Source organism: Octopus sinensis, linkage group LG5, assembly GCF_006345805.1.
Source record: "Octopus sinensis linkage group LG5, ASM634580v1, whole genome shotgun sequence".
Lineage (NCBI taxonomy): Eukaryota > Metazoa > Mollusca > Cephalopoda > Octopoda > Octopodidae > Octopus > Octopus sinensis.
In genome coordinates this window covers 119,610,606-119,633,105 of record NC_043001.1, presented here as the reverse complement: position 1 = coordinate 119,633,105, position 22,500 = coordinate 119,610,606, and the positions used below count along the sequence as shown (strand labels likewise).

The window sequence follows — 22,500 nt, the reverse complement described above, 5'->3', positions numbered from 1 at the left end:
TCGTCTTCCGGGAGATTCTATAGGGAGCACCAGTGGAGATTCTATAGGGAGTACATGATCCGTGCGATTTATCTCCAGGGTCAGGTCTCCATTGTTGGCTTTACTCTCATTCAACGCAGCAGCTGCGAGTTGAAAGGGGCTTCATGGCGGGCCCCGCACCAGATGGCTGGGCGTGACTGTGGAAGATCTCCAGAAGCTCGACGTCACCTTGTAAGATGCAGAGGAGCTGGCACAGGACCGCCAGCGATGTGGAGCACTGGTACAGCTGGTCGGCTCTACGCATGATGACGCATCTGGGATCACTACAGCATGTGATGGAGGACATTCTTCATAGTAACAAGAGGCGATACAAAATAGGGGTTTTGAAACAAAAATTAGTAACGTAATTGGTAATCAATGGATTGTGTTTTAGACTAAAACAGTCTATGTCCATTAAATATAGAGTACTGTAATTCCATAAAGTTAGTCGAGTACATTTGTAAATACGCTAAGAAAGATTCTGATCCTGCAGTGTTCACTCTCAAACCACAGATATTTCAGATATTTCAAGATGAGATGTTATATTTGTCGTAATGAAGCGTTTTGTTTACCTATTCGTGAACGATATCCTTCTATACAATTGGTTGTTCATTTAGAGAAAGGACAAAGAAATTTTACATACAACAGAAACTATTTCTCAGCATCATCTAAGGGAAACTACATTAACAACAATGTTTAGACCTTGTCAGATAGTCTTTTTCGTTAAAACCCTGTTGAGTCATCAATTACCGTCTTATAATACATAAACCAATAAACAGAAAAACAGGCGCTGCAATTGACAATTATCCTGATATACAATTTGACAATGATGTAGGAGCAATTTCTATTGTGCAACCAAGTTAGAATGCTTTTACTTAATGATGTTTCTTCTTGAAATCCGTCACCCCTGATCCTTTCTTGACTTTCGAACCGTTGATATTTCTAAAAGAATCTTTGCTTCTTATAGAGGTGTATCGTTTAGATTTGGATTGCTACAGGCTGAAAGTTTCGGTGACATGTACAGAAAGGAGCTTGAGAACACTGCTTGTTATTCTGTTTAAAAACAGTGATTTAGGGGGTCCAATATCAATATGGTTAATATACTGAAATGATCTTGCTGCGAAATGCAGATGCCAGATTTAGATGCAGTAAAATAGAATACAGTATTGAAATCTAGAGTACAACATTAATTTCTCTTGAAGACAAAGTTGTTTCCATGAGAACGAATGAATTGCCTGAGTTCTGTCTTCCTCGTATCAACCATTCTGAAGTCGATAGTTTAACAACAGCTATTAAGTGAAACTTTCTACAATATTGAAGACCTTTCAAGGCATGTTAGTGAAAACGAACCCAAATTGCGGTCAAAAATGCTATACTCCAAAGGGTTTTTCGTTGAGAGGACTCTTTTCCTGGTGCTGGTAAAACCTTTGTCATTAAACTGTTACTTGCGAAATTGCGACAACGAAGAGAAAGCTTCTTCGGGTACTAGTACTTCACTTTGAGAGAAAGAACAATCTACATTAATATCCAAGTGGCCTTGAACTTTGTTAACGCTGACACACCTGTTCGTAATATTAGGAAAACATCTATCTGATGGGATTGCAATGGAGTAATTCACTTTGAATTGTTACCACCTAATGCAACAATCAATGCTCAAGTCAGCAATTAGAGCGTTTGAACCAAGCTTTGAAGAAAAAAAAGACCCGCTTTAATGAATCGAAAAGGTGGGATGTTTCACCAGGAAAATGCGCGACCCCATACTGCAAAGATCACATCACAGAAGATCGAAGAGCTTGGTTGGGAAAAAATTTTCCTCCACCTTATTCATCCCCGACCTTGCTTCTTCAGACTACCATTTGTTTCGTAGTTTACAGAATCCTTTGGGGGACAAAACTTTCGCAAGCCAGGAGGAGGTTGAAACTGACATTTCAAAGTTCTTCGCTTTGAAACCAATAGAGTTTTACATTGATGGGATTAAAAATCTTGTAAATAGATGGAAGGAAGTCATAGATAATCAGGGAAAGTACAGTGATGATTAAATTTCAATTAAATATAACATTTGATCACTTGATTTCTTTATTCAAAATTCGGACAGAACTTACGGGATGACCTGATATATATATATATATATATATATATATAATATATATATATATATATATATATATATATAATTAGTGAAAAAACGGAGAAAAACGGCAATAAAGAAACAACAGCGTAGGACGTGATACATGCCAAGTATTAATGAGATGCTCAGAGAAGGAAGGAGTGGTTGTTTTACGTTTCGAGCAAAACTCTTCTTCGGAAATAGGAAGCATAGGAAAGTCCAAGAGAAAACGAAGAAAGAGGAAAAGAATGGCCAACAGTCCACGTGTAGTTACATTTTGGAGGGACCCGAAGACGATGAATAAAGAGAAAGTTCGTCCTGGGACAGGAGAGTATGAAGAATGGTTGGTATCTCTGAGTATGTGTAGGTGTGTGCGCGTTGTGCGTGCGGTGGCATTGTGTGTGATAACGTGTGTGTGTATGGTAGCGTGTGTGTGTGTGTGGCAGTAACTGAGAATATGTGAGTGTGGTGGTGGTGGCGTGGTGGCATGCGTGTGATACCGTGCGTGTGTGCGTGGCAGTAACGGAGTGTGTGTGTGCGCGTTTGTGTGTGTATATGCGTGTGAGTGAGTATGGAAGTGAATGTATGTGTGTGTAATTGTGTGCGTGTGTGTATGTTGTGTATGTGGAGGTATATGTGCGTTCATGTGTGTGTGCGTGTATGTACGTGTGTGTATGCATGTGTGTGCATGCATGTATATGTTGTGTGTGTGGAGGTATATGTGCGTTCATGTGTATATGTGTGCGTGTGCGTGTGTGTGCGTGTATGTGTGTGTGTGTGTTTGTATATATGTGTGTGTAGAAATGTATGTATGTATGTGCGTAGGAGTGGCTGTGTGGTAAGTAGCTTGCTAACCAACCACATGGTTCTGGGTTCAGTCCCACTGCGTGGAACCTTGGGCAAGTGTCTTCTACTATAGTCTCGGGCCGACCAAAGCCTTGTGAGTGGATTTGGTAGACGGAAACTGAAAGAAGACTGTCGTATATATGTATATATATATGTATGTATGTGTGTCTATATGTTTGTGTGTCTGTGTTTGTCCCCCTAGCATTGCTTGACAACCGATGCTGGTGTGTTTACGTCCCCGTCACTTAGCGGTTCGGCAAAAGAGACCGATAGAATAAGTACTAGGCTTACAAAGAATAAGTCCCGGGGTCGATTTATTCGACTAAAGGCGGTGCTCTAGCATGGCCGCAGTCAAATGACTGAAACAGGTAAAAGAGTAAAGAGTATATATATGTATATATATATACATACATACACACGTGTGTGTGTGCCTGCATGTGTTTGTGTTTATGTGTGTGCGCGTGCGTGTAATCTCTAAATAGATACATATAAAGGCGGCGAGGGGCTGGCAGAGTGGTTAGCACGCCGGGTGAAATGCGTAGCCGTATTTCGTCTGCCGTTACGGTCTGAGTTCAAATTCCGCGGAGGTCGACTTTGCCTTTCATCCTTTCGGGGTCGATAAATTAAGTACCAGTTACGCACTGGGGTCAGTGTAATTGACTTGATCCGTTTGTCTGTCCTTGTTTGTCCCCTCTGTGTTTAGCCCCTTGTGGATAGTAAAGAAATAGATACATATATTATGCGTATGTTTTATTCTCGTTCTATTTGTTGTGGCGAGAGTCATTGATACTCCTGGGAGATTGGAAGAATGGACTCCTATAAAGAGTAGCGTGTTGGTTGAGATAGAAGTCGGTAGTAGTCGTTGAGAGGGCGTTTTGGAGTCTCGCGAAATATGTCGTCAGAGAACATTGATTTTACCTCCACATCGTTAAATTATATATCCTACGTTCGTCTGGGATATAAAAGTGGCGACGAGATATTCGAAGCTTGCATCGGACGTTAAATTCTTTTCTTGATACGAAATCAAAGAAAAAGATCATTAGCATGGAAGATTTATTGGCTTGCGTGATGCAGTTGCAACAACAACAACAACTGCAGTTATAACAACAACTACAACAGCAACAACAATACCAAGAGCTACTGGAAATGATGTTGTTGAAGTTTGAAAGTACTTCAGATTCGTTCTCGTTAGACGTCGTAGCAAACTCAGTTGGAGAATTTATTTATAATCCAGAAGAAGGTACTACTTTTTCTGCATACTTTAGAAGTTTTGAAGGAATCCTCAAAGAAGAATATAAAAACTGGAATGGCAAGAAGAAAGTGCGACTACTTTTAAGAAAGTTATCTCCTGCCGAACACAAAATTACTGTAATAATATTCTGCCAAAGAAACCAGGTGAGATTTGTTTCGATGAAACAATTAAATTGTTATCTAGAACTTTCAGTGAAAGAATTTCCCTGTTCAATACTCATTGGCAATGTTTAAATTTAGTTTAAAAAGACTATGAAGATTTCGTCACCTATGCTGGGGTCGTTAACAGAGAGTGTGAAAAGTTCAAATTAAATAAATTAACCCTGGATTTATTCAAATGTCTAATTTTTGTTCAAGGGTTAACCGCAAGAAAAGATGCTGATATGCGTTCCCGTATATTAACAAAATTAGAACAGCCCCCAAAATTAACTCTACAAGTAGTGGCTGAATGCCAGAGGATTATAAATTTAAGACATGACGCGGATAAAATTGAAGAAATAAATTGCTCTCAGATACATGCGTTTCGACCTGAAAAAACGAACGTCAAGACCAAATCTATGCTATGGATGCAGAGGTTTACATTTTAGAAGTAATTATCCTTTTAAAAATCATAAATGTTTTGAGTGTGGAAAACTCGGACATAAAAGCTCACATCGTATAGCGAAACGAAAAAAAAAGGGTCAAACAAAAAAATTCTAGAAAGAATGTATTGTTACTAAAAATTCTAAGCGAGGATCAGAGAAGAAAATTTGTGTCCATAGAAATGAATAATATGAATATCAAGTTACAATTGGATACGGACAGTGATATCACGATTATTAATACAGATACATGGAAGAAAATAGGGAAACCTAGATTAAAGGAAACTTCGAAAATTGCGCGAGGTTTTTCAGGAAAAAAATTGCATTTTATGGGCGAAATGATAAGTGATGTTACATTTCGTGGAAATATCTTGAAGGCCAAAGTTTTTGTGTTGAAAAATACGACAAATTTATTTGGAACAGACTGGATGGAATTATTTAAATTATGGGACCTCACCATAAATATTTTTTGTAAAACGCCAGTACAAATAAGGCGTCGGAGCATTTAAAAAAAAATAATTAAAAAATTTTTCCTGAAGTTTTATTCTGATGAGATGGGTCTTTGCACCAAAACAAAGGCGAAGTTTCAAGTGAAAGAAAGCATAATACTGGTTTTTAGACAAAAAAGAACGGTACCTTTCGCAGCATTGAAACAAGTTAAGGAAGTGGATATACTTGAAAAGCTTGGCGTTATTAAAAAAATAGATTACACAAAATGGGCGTTCTCAACAGTTTATGTCAAGGAAACAAAAAAATAAATAAATAATAAATAATAAAATCCGAGGATGCGCTGATTTTTCAACGGGATTAAACGAGTGTTTGATGCCATATAATTGCCCGTAACCAAGTTCGGAGGAAATTTTCGCGAAGTTGAATTGAGAAGTTTTTTTTCAAAGCTGAACCTATCTGAAGCATATTTGCAGGTAAAAGTCGATGAGGAATGTTCAAAATTATTGACAATAAATAACCATAAAGAGTTCTATAAATTTAATCGACTCCCCTTTGGTATCAGTAAGTTACAGACATTATGTTCACAGGTTCGGACTCCGCTGTAGCTTACCTTGACGACATACTCCCAAAAAGTGAATCTCGGGGTCAGCATGCTGAGCGTATTAAAATGGTCTTCGAAAGAATAAAAGATTATGGGTTTAAGCTCAGCGAGGAAAAGTGTGAAATTTTTAATGCGAAGAATATAATGTCTAAGGCAGATTATTGACGATAATGGGTGTAGACAAGACCAGTCTAGGGCGAGTGTAATAAAAGATATGCCTCTGTCGATAAACATTAACACGTTACAAGCATTTTTGTGGCTCGCAAATTACTACCAGGTATACATACCGAATATGCACGGTTTAAGAGCACCCCTGAATAACTTGTTAAAAAAAGATGTCAAGTGGAATTGGTCGGAAAATGCCATAAATTTATACATGGAAGAAGTTTCCGTCTGTAGACAGACCACCGCCCATTATTGTCGATCTATGGATCAAAAAAGGGTATCCACACACATACATATTTCTTTAGTAACCACAAGGAGCTAAACACAGAAGGGACAAACAAGGGCAGACGAACAGATTTAGTCGATTATATCAACCCCAGTGCGTAACTGGTACTTATTTAATCGACTCCGAAAGGATGAAAGGCAAAGACGACCTCGGCGGAATTTGAACTCTCAACGTAGCGGCAGACGAAATACCACTAAGCATTTCGCCCCGAGTGCTAACGTTTCTGCCAGCTCGCCGCCTATATCCCCACACATACAGCCAATAGGTTGCAGCGATGGGGAACGATCCTACCGAATTACGACTTCAAAATGGAGTATTTGCCATCGAAAAAACTATGACATACAGATGGTTTGTCAAGTTAATACCAATATACAGTGAGCCACCAGAAGATGCAGTGATAGCGGCGTTAAAAGCCGAAAATGAAATTAAAAATGTATCGTGCAATGTTGTGCGCGAATTGCCTGTGACGTTGGAGGAAATAAAAATTAAGGCAGAGATCAGAAGAAACAAATAAAAAAAATACGTGTGGCTGAACGTAATACAGTTTCGAATTTGTATATGATATGTGATAATGTGCTTATGTATGCACAGAGGATCGTTATGCCTACCTCACTTAAGGTCGAATGTTAAAGGAGTCCCACATTGGTCATCCAGGAATTATCTAGGGTGAAGTCGTTTATGAGGATTTATGCTTATTGGCCAAAAATGGATTTAGGTTTTGAGAAGCTGGTAAAATCCTGCAGAGGTTGTGCTCTTGCAGTGAAATCACCACTTATAAAATTTCAACCTTGGTCCAAGACCGATATTTCATGGTCCAGAATACACAGATTTCGCAGGATCGTTAAACCGATCATATTATCTGATAGTGATAGATAGCTTTTCAAAATGGCCAGAAATATGTAAATGTAGAAAACCGACATCCACGGTAACTGTGATATTTCTACACGAACTTTTTGCTAGGTATGGTGTCTCGGATACCATAGGCTCACAGCGAATGAATTTAAGAATTTGTGCAACATGTACTCAATTGAATATATCTCTACTCCTCCGTATCACCTAAGATAAAACGGGCAAGCGGAAAGATTCGTGGATACATTTAAGAGAGCATTAAAGAAATCGAGAATCGAGCTAGTCGATGACTCAGCGTTGACAATTCTTGAGGGTTTATAGGATAACACCAAACCCAAACTCTTTTTCAGTTAAGTCGCTTGCGGAACAAATGTTTGCTCGAAAACTAAAGTCAGTTTTCGACAAGCTGCTAACAGTAAGAAAAACAAATAGGGAAAACACTAAATATACGACAATGCAATTTAATATCTGTGACAAAGTGTCTTTCAAAATATATATACATGGAAGACGAGATTAGGAAGACGGAGTAGTAACAAAAAGAATAGGCAAAATGACATATATGATAAGAGGCGAACATGGGAACAGAAAAGACATTCAAACCAGTTAAAAAATAGATATACGGAAAAAAGAAAAGATACCCATGGAAGTGTTCTATGACACATTTGATGGTCCAACGCCACAAAAAATCAAACCTAGGCGTAGCAACACTAGGAAGAGGAAACAAACAGAACGGTTGGAAGTAGTGCTTAAACGGAAGAAATATTAAACTTTCTTAGGAGAAAAATCTCAAAAAGGGAGATGTAATGAGAGAAGAATAAATAAAAATAATAATATTAACTTCCAACGGAAGTCAATTTCAAAGGAGGAGATGTTCTGGTGCGAGTCATTGACACTCCTGAGGGATTGGAAGAATGGACTAGCCGAACTCTAACAAAGATTAGCACATTGGTTGAGACAGGTCGGTAGTAGTTGTTGAGAGGGCGTTTGGAGTCTCGCGAAGGTTTTATATCCTTCCATGGGTATCACTTTTCTTTTTTCCATATATTTAATTTTTTTAGCTGGTTTAAATGCCTTTTCTGTTCCCATTTTTCGCCTCTTGTCATATATGTCACTTTGCCACTTCTTTTTGTTTCTTCTCCATCTTCCCAATCTTGTGATTTTACCTCCACATCGTTAAATGATATATCCAACGGTTGTCTAGGATATAAAACTATTTATGTCATTTATGTCATTATGACCAGACAGTGGCGCTATTTTGCAGGTTTAGTCGATCAAATCGCTATTGAAGTACATATACACACGCACATGTACAAATAGACATGCACATGTATATATATATGTGTGTGCTCTATCGTGACCAAAACAGCCACTCCCCCTTCGGTCCTCCCTCCACCAATACCTGGGGATCCAGCAAAGAGTTTGACCAGAACATACTCAGAAACACACACACACGCCCTACCTCAGGGGGAATCAACTCGATGGACCCTTTTCCAGACCCACAAAATAATCTCCCACACATAGAGTAACCCTACACACATTGCATATTACAGAAATGCTCCAAAGAATTTAACCAAAGAGTTTAACGAAAACATTAACAAAACACACAGACGAACACACAGATGCTCATGTGGCCTTTGGGCACCCACCCAACAACTTGCTCCCACGAAAATGCTACACATATAATACTACTACACATGTTCCAACTCTATAAGAACACCAACTCCAAAACACGAATACATTTCCCTTACATAATTTTCCTCAAAACTCTTGTCACCTTGCAACATCTTCAAACTCGGTGTTTTGGCACCAAAGAACATAATTCTTAACTTAACCCTTGCTCGGTTCATATCGTTATCTTTTTCACAGCAACCACGAACTAGATGTCTTTTCACCTCCAAAAATTGAGAGCAATCGCCATATTTCATTACATAATTACTGAAGAGCACAGGATTACGTAATCGGACTGTTATCTCCGTTGAAACCCGAGTGCGAAAATATTTGGTAAGATCGGCCGTAATGGATATATAATACAGTACGATTCGATTAATACGTAGAAAGTTGCAATTATTCAACTGCGGCAGTAATTGTTGCGATTTCATTTGTAAGCTGTTCTGTAAGTATGTTCTCAATATGTGTTGTGTTTGATGGTTTATACTGGATGTAGAAGCAGCAAGAAGATAATGATTGGGAGCGTCATGTACGTAGAAAAGCAGATGGGAAGATGAAAAGCAACATGCAGCAAAGCAGGAGAGAATGAAGAGAGGAACAGGCAGAGAGTTACCAAATAAGGAGAGACGTTTAAATAAGCAAAGTTTTACTTGCATAAAAAAATATTAAAACAAACGAAATAATAAGGATAATGCATTTTAAATTAAGCAGTCAAGTTAATTAGAATTATAAGCAAAAAGTTAATAGAAAATTAAAATAGGAACTGAACGTTAATAATGAATGATAACAACAAAAACAATTTAAAATTAATTGTGAAATAAAGGTGGCTATTTTTAATAAAGTATAAATATCTTCATAATGATAATAATAAGAAGAAGAAAAAGAAGATAATTGTATGAAGGTATTTTCATCGTATTTTTACCTTTTCTGATCCTCTGAGTAGTGCTTTTCTTCCGGCTGGAATCCAATCACACTGAGAGCTATACCCGGTATTAAGACTGAAAAACCGAGGAACACTAGAATAAGGAATCTTTTTGTTGAAAAGGCATTCGCTCTTGGTGGATAATGTCGTCTGTGTCGCTGGTGCCTACTTCGCAGCACAGTGGCGTGGATGCCTGGCCTCATGGCTAGCAACGTTGGAGCAGTATTTTAGAGCAGAGTAAAACGGGGAAAATTTGTGTTACAGTGATAGTTGACTTGACAGAAGAGTTTTGCTTAAAACGACATAGGTTACTACAATACCTATACTGGAATGAACACTTTTATAAGAGACTTAGGAGTGAGATTGCCGTTAAGGAGTGAGATAAACAAGGGCGTGGAATAATTTTTGTTTCTGCAATTTTAGTTAGCATCAGTGATAGGAACTTCTTTAGTTTGACATTGCCCAACTTTTCTTAGATAATATTAATTCCAAGAATATATGGTCTTCCAGATATTTACATATAGATATACACACACATATATATATATTAGTGTATATAAATTTATATACAAGTATATATACAAAAAAGCTTTCTTTTTTGGAATCCGTTTATAACCAATAAATGGTTGCGCATATGATTAGGTTATAGATATTTCTTGACGAACTCATCAAGACAAGAAATTGTTTCTTTTTATTTTGACTGTTTGCAAATTTACAAATTCGAATAGTTTCAGGTGTTTAATTCTTTAACATCCATTAATAGTGTTCCACTTTCTGCTCTTTCCCAAATGGCTGATTCCTTTCCTCGCGTTGCCTTTTCTTCACAATATGATAATATTCCTCTTTAATATCTTTAGAACATTTCCCTGCATTTGATGCGTTGTTCAAATGTTTTCAGGTCAGCGGTCTTTTAAAGGTTTGTGAATCCTGGTTTTCACGTCCTACAAAGAGATATACGATAAAATAAGTCGTCCGGTTAGAACAAACAAACAAATGAACTAAAGAAGCCAAAACAAAAGAGAAAAGACATACAAGGTTGTTACATTTTCATTAATATTGGTGTCCTCAAATATCTAAGGCTTCATAGGGAACAATACAACGGTAGTAATTAAATAAAACAAACAAATATATATATATATATATATATATATATACATACATATATACCTTATAAAAGTAAATTAAGGTTGCTTGATCATTATCTAAATCTTTAAATTGTGGAATTCAAAAAATCAATAAATATTTTAGAAAAAAAAGTCAGAAAAAGAATTACAGAAATCAAGAATTTAATTAGTTTCCTAAGTAAATAAGTTTAATTAAATTTAATTTCTTCACAATATTATCGCAAGAATATGAAATAAAATCAATATAAATAGATAGATAGATAGATAGGTGTTCGTATGTAAATACGTATGGGCATACAGTTGGTTGAACGTTTAACATTTTTCTTCCCTATCATGATGTCACGAATTCGATCATATCGCGTTTCATTTTCGCTTGTAAACACTGAAGGGGAAATGAAGTTGACAAACACAGTTGAAACCCGTAGGATGGCTTATAACAATAAGTCACAAACGACGCTACGCAGAGTCTGGCTGAAAATTACAATATTGCTCTTTTGGTTAAACACAGGAAATAGTTCTGTTGTCTTTGATAGGATACAGCACCGCAGGAGTATATTTCAAGGTTTAAGTCTTTGTGATACTGTTTATACTTTTAATACTGTTTCCTCCTTTTTCTTTTGTTTCGTCCAATGTTTTTCCCTTTTCTTGTTGAGGAAATCTGAGAGTATGTGGCTGGCTCACAGGCAAACAGAAATACGAACCTAAACGTTGCATTTTATTTTGTAGACGATCTGAGAGTATGTGTCAAGCATACTGGTATGAAGGAGAGAGCCTTGATAAGATTGCCAATGACCTTTTGCTCGATATACAGGTGCTTATGGATGGATAAAAATATTATTCCATTATGGGACTCATAACAAGGAACTCATAACCGAAGAATATGAGATCAGAATAACAAAAGATTTTTCTCAGGACTTTTTGCATTCAATATATAAGTAGCCCGCCACTTAGTTTGCTGTACCAATACTTATACCAACATTTGGGCTTGCCGATTGGGCGCTAGATGAGATCTGGGGTTTAAACGATAACACCTGGAAATTCTAAATCCAAACCAGAAATTTTCAATTCAACAATTAAGAAGAACGATTCTTCTAAAAATGACAACAACATGACATGGGTTTAGCAACAATTCAAGCAGCACTGGAATGTCGAATCATATATCTTTGATAACATTTAGTAATTGATAAGTGTCGAAGTGATTCTATGGATCAAATATAAAAATCATAAGGCAAATATCTTCATGAGAGTAAGAAAGGCACTCATTGGAAGCTCTTCTCTGTCTCGCGAGCAGGAATACACGCCGAGGGAAGTTACACAACTCTACCGCGGTAGATCATAAGGTCAATCATAGCTTTGTTTCACAAAACCTGTAAAGTGATAGCAACAAAGCGAAAGTAATCTACCTTGGATAATTAACCAGAGTATTACCTTTCACTTTGAAGGATATTCTTTAGCAATATTGGAGCAAGAAATAACAACGAAATACCTGTTGTACGAAAGTGATATGGATGCATGTGCATCTTATATGCGATAATCGACGTAAATTCTATGGAATTAACACTAAGAATGTCACTCGTATTTTAGGTAACTGTCCGAGAATGCTATCACAGACTTATCTACGCATGAAGGCAAGATGTCATGAGCAAAATATTGTAGAAAACAATCTGTAGAAAGAATAAACCCAAAGGTAAACAGATAAGAGGTGACAGTGATGTAAAGAGTATAATCATTCATAATACGAAACGCTACTAGTTTAATGTTACTGTCAACGCATTATTAAAATGCAGGCATAAAAGACCAAGCATTGTGGTATGGAATAGAAGAAACTGTGCCCAGCAGTCGATATCAATTGCCCAGAAGAGTTAACATAATACAAGTGAGCAAAGTAAAGCAAAAAAAAAAAATAATAATAATCTATTTCTAGCTAAAGAAAAATAAACAATTTCTTCAGTAGAACTGTGGCTTCAGATTTCTGCCTATAATTATTGAGCAACATGGATATGAATTACACACTTCTGAGAAGCTGGGTTTCACAAAACCGGAAGGAACAAATTGTTACGAAATTACAGCTTTAAGCCATCAAAAACACTGTGGAATATGCACAACATTCCCGAAATTTAGCGTGAAGAATGAGTATATACACATGTATAGACATGTAAACACGTATCTTTATATATATGTAATGGCGTCCATGTGTGCACGCATGTATACACATTCACACATACACGTGCGTGCATGCACAGCTGAGTTAGACAGCAGCTCCTTCTCCAGTGAGAAATTTGAAAAATTTAATCAGAAGAATGCTCGGTCCAAGAATCGAACCCATGATCTTTTGATTGCAGACACGAATCCGTAACTGTTTGACCATGCACGTTCATACACACACGCGCGCGTGGTCAAATAGTTAAGATGTGTATGTGTGTGTGTGTGTGTGAGAGAGAGAGAGAGAGAGAGAGAGAGAGAGAGAGAGAGAATATGCATGGTCAAATAGTTGTTCGTGTATGAAATCAAAAGATTATGGGTTCGATTCTTGGACATGAAGACATGTGTGTGTGTGTGCGCGTGCGCACGCGTGACTATAGGTGTAAGATCCAGGTATCGAGCTGTAGGAAGAAAGTTAGCTTCAAACAATCCAATCCACAATTAATATAAAAAAAACAACTTTTAGGGACAATAGTACTTTATTGAGACGGAAGGTTGTGAATTTCTTTCGTATCGAAGTACGATAAACTCAAAAAGACCTCTTTTTATATTTCACAGTAGACGACCAGGGTTGCCAGGTATGCGAATAAGAATACAAGAGTTACAGAATAGAATAAATAAGATCCGGCCTACATATGTTTCATAGCAAGCAGAACCTCGGAAGTGGTAAGTATCCAAGCGAGGTGTATATCTTGGCCTGAAAAGTAGTCTGCGGTATGCAACTCGCTTGCATATTTACCAGTTCTGAGGTTCCGCTTGCTATGAAACATATGTAGCCTGGATTTTATCTACTCAGTTCCGTAACTGTCGTGTATATATATATATATATATATATATATATATATTATATATATATATATATCACGTGATCATGTGACCGACCAGGCTATCAGATGTTGCTACACATCGCTGGTCACAATGCGCTTCGCATTGGTTTTAGCCTTCAAATGACGCCACCCGGCTGGCTAAGCGAGCAGGCCAACAGAAGAAAGAGTGAGAGAAAGTTGTGGCGAAAGAGTACAGCAGGGATCACCACCACCCACTGACGGAGCCTCGTGGAGCTTTAGGTGTTTTCGCTCAATAAACACTCACAACGCCCGGTCGGGGAATCGAAACCGCGATCCTACGACCGCGAGTCCGCTGCCCTAACCCATTGTGCCTCCACACACACACACACATATATATATAGTTATGAGCGATGGTTCATCAACAACATAATGGATTTGCAAATCCATTATGTTGTTGATGAACCATCGCTCATAACTTTCATGAAAATTTGTTTATATTATATTTTTAATAGTCCCAAGATTTGTTTACCTCAAAATAGCGTGGGATATAACTAACAGTACATCGTACATTTTTTATTTCACTCTTGGTCTCGGAAGAAACTTGAAGACTCTTAAGTCTATGAATTCTTTTCTCATTAACTATTGTTTCAAAAGGTATTCATATTTTAGTGCAAGTTTTATGAAATCACATCGTATAATAATAAAAATATGAAAAAAAAAACGTTTGATTCTTTGTGTTATAACAAAAGTTCTAAGTATTTCTAAAGTAAATATAAATAGTCCCGAACACAGACAATTCGCTGGCAGAGTGCCACAAGTAATAAGGTTAGTTTGCAAACAACATATTAAGACTTCAGGGGAAAAAATAAATACGATTGATTCAATTGGTGTAATTTCAAGAATAGTTTCTTCATTTCATCTTCAGAGACATCTCAAATTACATTTTAAAAATAGTATCAAACTGTAAAGGGATTCCTTTTCAGATATGAAAGGATATGAAGCAACTCTTGGGAAATAGGATGAAAATTGAATTCTAATTCCATATTTCAAAATGTGAAAAATTCCTTTGAATAGAGCTAATATATTTTTTCATCTACCCCCTCTTTCTCTGTCAGTCTGTCTGTCTGACTCTCTCTCTCTCTCTCTCTCTCTCTCTCTCCTCTTTTTTATATATATATATATTGCTTTTTATAGATCTTATTATGTGTTACAAACACAAGTAATTCCATATTTAAAAGAAATTCACTAACGGTATTTCAGATTTTCCCAATGCTATTTTCATATTTGCATATAATCATCAAGCAAAAGAAATCGTATCACTTAGAGACATAACACACACACACACACACACACACACACACACACACACACACACACAACACACACACATACACGCGCATATGTATATATGAAGTAAATTCGAATTAATCTTTCAAAGCTATAAAGTCTAGGGTAGAGGAATAATTTTCTTTGTTTTGGTAAGAACGGGGAAAGAAAGAAAGAAATTTTTAAAAAAGGCAGAAGAGGTTTCTATGAACAATATTGAAATTATTCCACTTTTTGTAAGGTTATGTTGATAACAATACAAGAGGTATTGAAATATTGTTGATATTTTATATACGTATTTTTTCTTGAGTCACTTAGATTATAATCTAAGGAAACTTTTTTGGCATTGGGTTAGATATTGTAGTTCTTTAGCACCAGGTCTTCTCTGATCCAGGAGACATGATCAAAGAGACTCTAACTTTAACCATCCAGTTTTTTTTTCTTTCAGACATTGTAGTTAAGATCCCGAGCGTTAAACCAATACATCGGTTTGTTGTCTAAACCACCCGTCTTCGTCTCACGTTTTTTTTGGGGGGTTCTTTTTTTTGTGAATTTTCCTCTGATTATAGACTTGTGCAACAAGGAACATTTAAGGGCGATGCGATTCATTAACATTGTTATTGTTTTACCCAGCTGAAGAAAGTAAGTAGCTGGTCAATTGAGATACAATAATACATCATATGACATATCAAACTCTAGAGCCCTTCAGAGATTCAGTTAAAAATTAAATAAAAAAAGAAGCACTTAAGTATCTTAATTTCAAACCTCATACAACGACCCGAAAAGGAGGATCAGAAAGAATAGAATCAGCAGCTCAACACGCAAACGGGAAACGTTATGGTTTACAAATTGCATGAGATAAAATATAGCCAGAAAATAAGCAAGAATAGAAGTACAAAACCAATATTGCATAACCGAAAGCTAATACGCGGTGCATGTATTTACATAGCTAAACAAAATACCGTTATAAATGGCTTGTAAAGCCTCTTTAATTGTCGAAAACACTCAAATACGCAAAGAAAGAAAGGGATAAAATAAAACACTGTTGCAAATTGTAGCAAACCTCAATAACTAGGAATGCACGCTAAACGTGTATGTGTATACATACATACATACACACACACACACACACACACACACATATATATTTTCTTTTTCTCCTGTTATTAATTTATACGCTCAGGCACTCATGCACGCGTACATCTACAGACACATAAATAAATAAATAAATAAATAATATATATATATATATATATATATATATATATACACACACACACATATATACATATATATATATTTATGTATATGTAAATACGTGTTTGTAAGTGTACGCGTGCATGTGTACGTGATCGTATAAATTAGTAACGGTAGAAAAATTTATATACAGATTACATAATATCTATCGGTAGAAGCCAGAAAATAGCAAATGAATTTAATGTCTTACGGAGAAGAGTTCCAAATGGTAGTAAAACCATTCCTAGCTCGAAGAAATTATTGGTCCCATTGTCTACTAGATACATTAATGTAATATGAAGATACTTGCATAAAACAGTTCACTGTTTAAAACAAGAAATGAAATCTCTTTTACTCTTTTACTTGTTTCAGTCATTTGACTGTGGCCATGCTGGAGCACCGCCTTTAGTCAAAGAAATCGATCCCAGGACTTATTCTTTGCAAGTCTAGTACTTATTCTATCAGTCTCTTTTTGCCGAACCGCTAAGTTACAGGGACGTAAACACACCAGCATCGGTTGTCAAGCGATGTTGGGGGACAAACAAAGACACACAAACATATATACACACACATACATACATATATATATACATATATACGACGGGCTTCTCTCAGTTTCCGTCAACTAAATCCACTCACAAGGCTTTGTGACGAAATGTTGCTAATCATTTTGCCAGGCATGCTAACAATTCAGTCAGCTCGCCACTTAAGGATACTACTACTACTACTACTACTACTACTACTACTACTACTACTACTACTACTACTACTGCTGCTGCTGCTGCTGCTGCTGCTGCTACAACTACTACTACTACTAATAATAATAATAATAGTGATGATGATGATGATGATGATGATGATGATGATGATAATAATAATAATAATAATAATAATAATAATAATAATAATAATAATAATAATAATAATAATAATAATAATAATGATAATAATAATAATAATAATAATAATAATAATAATAATAATAATAATAATAATAATAATAATCTTTTCTATTGAAGGCATAAAGCCTAACATTTTGGGGTAGGGGCTAATGGTTTACATCGACCCACAGGACTTGACTGGTACTATTTAATCAACCCCAAATGGAAGGAAGCCAAAGTCTACCTCGGCGGCGTTTGAGCTCACACTGTAAAGAGTCAGAACAATGTCGCTAAGCATTTTGGACTGTGTGCTAACCATTGTGCCAGCTCACCACCTTCAATAATTATAATTTCTGCAATAAGCACAAGACCTGAAATCTTGGGAGAGGAAAGTTGATCGATTACATCGACCTCAGTGTTCAACTGGTACTTATTTTATCGACCCCAAAAGAATGAAAGGCAAAGTCAACCTCAGGGTATGGGAACTCAAAATGTAAAAAAACAGCCGAAATGCGGTTAAACATTTTATTCGGCGTGCTAACCATTCTGCTAGTTCGCCGTCTTTAGTATTAATAATACTGGCCCTTTCTACTATAGGCACAAAACCTGGAATTTTTATAGAAGGAGCTAGTAGATTATATCAACCAAAGTGCTTATTTTTATTGCAATGCATTCAAATATCTGAATATTTTCTTCATATTTTGTGTTCTTTTATCTTTCCTTTTCTCTATTAATATTATTTTCTATTTTTTAATAACTTCTTCTTCTTCTTCTTCTTCTTCTTCTTCTTCTTCTTCTTTTCTTCTTCTTCTTCTTCTTCTTCTTCTTCTTCTTCTTCTTTTCTTCTTCTTCTTCTTCTTCCCCCTTCCACATAACCCCCAGCCCACGCCGTCTTTTATTGTTCTCTTTGTATTTTGACTCCACCACCCGGTCACCTCCATCTTTTTCTTACTATTCTCGAAAAAACACAATGTTTTGGAAATAGTTTGTTATTTTCGGAATAACTGAATATCTTGAAAATTCCGTTTTAGTATAATAATTTTCTATAGGCTTATACATTCTACTTAAGTCTTTGGCAATCCTTATTCCTTTCAGCCAAGTAATATTCACACAAAGGCAAATAAGCTCTCTCCCTCACCACTCATTCCATTACTACACTTACATACACCACCTTATACATCCGCATATACACAGACACACATATATAAATATAGTTAATACTAGTAGAACTTTATTAAATTATTTTTGCGTAAAAAAAAGAGAAAATTCTGTTTATTTGTGGTTTAATCTCTTGCTATATCGGTTGAGATTCCTCTTGTCTATTTTTCTTCCGTATTTTTTTATTGTCTAATGTCTTAAAGATATACATTTTCATTCATTTGTATAATTGAATTCTTATGTGTTTTGTCTTATTTTTGTCTCTTCTATGTAAGCACAAAAATATTAACTGTAACATTCAGAAATTTCTATATTCTGTGCGCGCATAAAGGCAGAGACAGAGACAGCCACACACATACATACATATATATAATATATATATATATATTATATATATATATATATATATATATATATATATATATATATATATGTCTGTATATATATATATATATATATATATATATGTATATGTATATGTGTATATATATATATAAACAAATATAACATGTGTGCATGTATATTTATGCACATATTCGCGTAAGTACATATATATGAATAGATAAATGAAATAAAAAAATATACATACATGTATGTATATATTATATTATATATTATATAATATTATACATACATATATATGTATATATATATAGGCGCGCAGAGAGTCAGATGCACTTGAATAAATAATACATAGAATTAACATACATTTGATGCATTTAAAAGAACACAAAAAATAAATACAGCATATGAAAATGCGTCACATATGTGTGTATATAAATACACATACACACATATACAACCATACAAATATATTGATATTTATACACACAATGCATAAACATATGCACATATATATAACAATTGTTATGTATGTATACATATATACATATATATATATATGCATATCTATATATATGTATGCATGTCTATATATACATGTGTGTATGTATATATATATATATATATATATACACACTTATATACATGTATATATGGACATGTGAATTCTCTCTCATTCTCTCTCTCTTAATATATATATATATATATATATATATATATATATATATATATATATATATATGTATATTTATGTACATATATTTTCATTTTCATAAGCACAGATATATCCATATGTGAATATATGTGTTAACATATAATCACGTAAATATTGTATGCATGTGTATATATATATATACACATACATATGTATACTTTCGCATAACACACACACATATACGCATAAGTGTACATGACTTAACATAAATTCACGTAAATATATGGCTGTATGAATGTATATAAATACAAACACACATGTATGTTCATGAATCTAAACAAACACACAAAGGAAAACACTATTACAGTTAAATGCACAGATAGATACATGCATATATTTGTATAGAAAGACACACATACATACACGCGCACACATGCGTGCACACACACACATACATACATAAACATATATATCTGCGTATTGCATGTGCGCATTTCAATCTAACATGACGTATCTATATTGATACCACTGAATAATTTTGTCGGTGAACAGATATATTCTCAAATGGAAAAATGAGAATAGGAGGTAAAAAAAAAAAAATAACAGCTAAAATCGAATCGGGAAAAATTGATAAAAATCTAAGACAAAAATAATACAAAGATATCGTACTGAAGGATTGAAAAGCCATATCAGAAAAACATAGAAAGGATCTTGTGTGCTATATCGTTCAATTACAATGATTATAATAACAGATTCCACGTGAGAAGAGAATTGACGCTACAGAAAACCGAAAATAACTTACAGCTGCATCGACAGCAACAGTAACAGCATGATGAATGTAACGTGTGTAAATCTATGTATGCATGCATGCATGCATGCATGCATGCAGATATGTATGTACGTATGTATGTACGTATGTATGTACGTATGTATGAATTCATGTATGTATCTATGTATGCATGTATGTATGTATGTATGTAAGTATGTATGTATGTATGTATGTATGTATGTATGTATATATGTATGTATGTATGGATGGATGGATGTATGTATGTATGTATGTATGTATGTATGTGTGTATGGATGGATGGATGTATGTATGTATGTATGTATGCATGTATGTATGTATGTGTGTATGGATGGATGGATGTATGTATGCATGCAGATATGTATGTATGTATGTATGTATGTATGTATGTATGCATGCAGATATGTATGTATGTATGTATGTATGCATGCATGTATGTATGTATATATGTATATATGTATGTATGTATGTATGTATATATGTATGTATGCATGCAGATATGTATGTATGTATGTATGTATGCATGCATGTATGTATGTATATATGTATATATGTATGTATGTATGTATGTATGTATGTATGTATGCACGTATACACGCAGGCAGTTATGCATTTAAGTATTTATGAATGTATACAGATATGTATGTATATGTATTTATGAATGTATATAAATATGTATGTATGTTTTAGGCTATATTTATATTTGTATATGCATACATATATATATATACATATATGTGTGTGTGTGTATGTGTTTATAAATATGCATACATATTAAGTTAATACATATAAACGGCTATTTCAGACATACATACACACACGCGTAAACACACATATGTTTATAAATAGATGAAAGTTATCATAAGCAAGGATGACGCAATGTGTATTTATAAACAGATAAAATACAAACATAAAAATACTATGTGCGTATTTCATGATAGTAGAAACGAATGCGAGACAAAGTACTCCACACATGGAAGAGAGAATAATTATATATATATATAAATATATGAGCACTCCGTCGGTTACGACGACAAGGGTCCCAGCTGATACGATCAATGGAACAACTTTCTCGTGAAATTAACGTGCAAGTGGCTGAGCACTTCACAGACACGTGTGCCCTTAACGTAGTTCTCAGGGAGATTCAGCATGACACAAAGCGTGACAAGGCCGGCCCTTTGAAACACAGGTAGTTCTCATTTTTGCCAGCTGAGTCAACTGGAGCAACGTGAAATAAAGTTTCTAGTCCAAGGACACAACGCGTCGCCGGCTGGAATTGAACTCACGAGCTTACGATCGTGAGCCGAATGCCCGAACCACTAAGCCACGCAGCATCACACAGACACACAGACATAGTTGGAATTTACAGAAAAATAAAAGACGAAGACAGGTGTGTATGTATATATATGTATATATATATATATATATATATATATATATATATATATATATATATATATGCATTATATATATATGTGTTTATGTATATGTATGTGCGCAATTATATATAGTTTGATATATATACACGCCTATAAATATAATATAGGACAATCAGTTAGTTATCATAATAAATCTCAGAGCTTCAGCCCCGACATCCGAAACTCTGAGTTTTATTATGATTGTCCTATATTATATTTATAGATAAATTCCTCTATTTACATACATCGAGGTCTCATTCATTCTTTTGTGGTCATGTTATTACTATATATACACACACACACACACACACATATATATATATATATATATAATATATATATGTGCATATATATGTGTGTGTATGTGTGAAGATATATATATGTGTGTGTATATATATATATAGATATATAATATATATATATATATATATATATATATATATATATATATATATATATATATATATATATATATATATATATATATATATATATATATATAAATATTTATTGAGAACGAGGTAGAATGTTTGAGAGGCAGGGGCAAAGAATCGTATGTGTGTGTTTGTAGAAATAAAAGGCTAATATAAATGTCAGTGTAATGAATTATAATCCGATCAGAATCATTTCTAAGCCTCTGGGGTTAAAGTCCATGTGTTATTACCACTGTACCATAAACTGTCTTCTATGGTATAGGGATGATTGCAGTACCGCAAGGACATGAGCCGTTAGATCAATTCACATTAGGCATCCACATTTCGTCGATGTTCACATTATTTTTGTATATCAGAACAAAATTACTCTGTTAAATCCGTCTC

At 34.9% G+C, this 22,500-nt stretch overlaps 1 protein-coding gene across 4 annotated transcripts in view; it reads right to left on the bottom strand.

The window, feature by feature from the left end:
* LOC115212371 overlaps positions 1-22,500 on the bottom strand; it is a 653,437-nt gene that overhangs the window by 67,479 nt on the left and 563,458 nt on the right. For all 4 annotated transcript variants that reach the window (XR_004999178.1, XR_004999177.1, XM_036503022.1 and 1 more), the window contains one exon: positions 9,745-10,685. Coding sequence is in view for 2 of the 4 variants with exons in the window: in XM_036503022.1 (XP_036358915.1) it covers positions 9,745-9,947 (203 nt within the window). In the remaining 2 variants the exon portion in view is untranslated. The remainder of the gene's footprint in view (positions 1-9,744; positions 10,686-22,500) is intronic.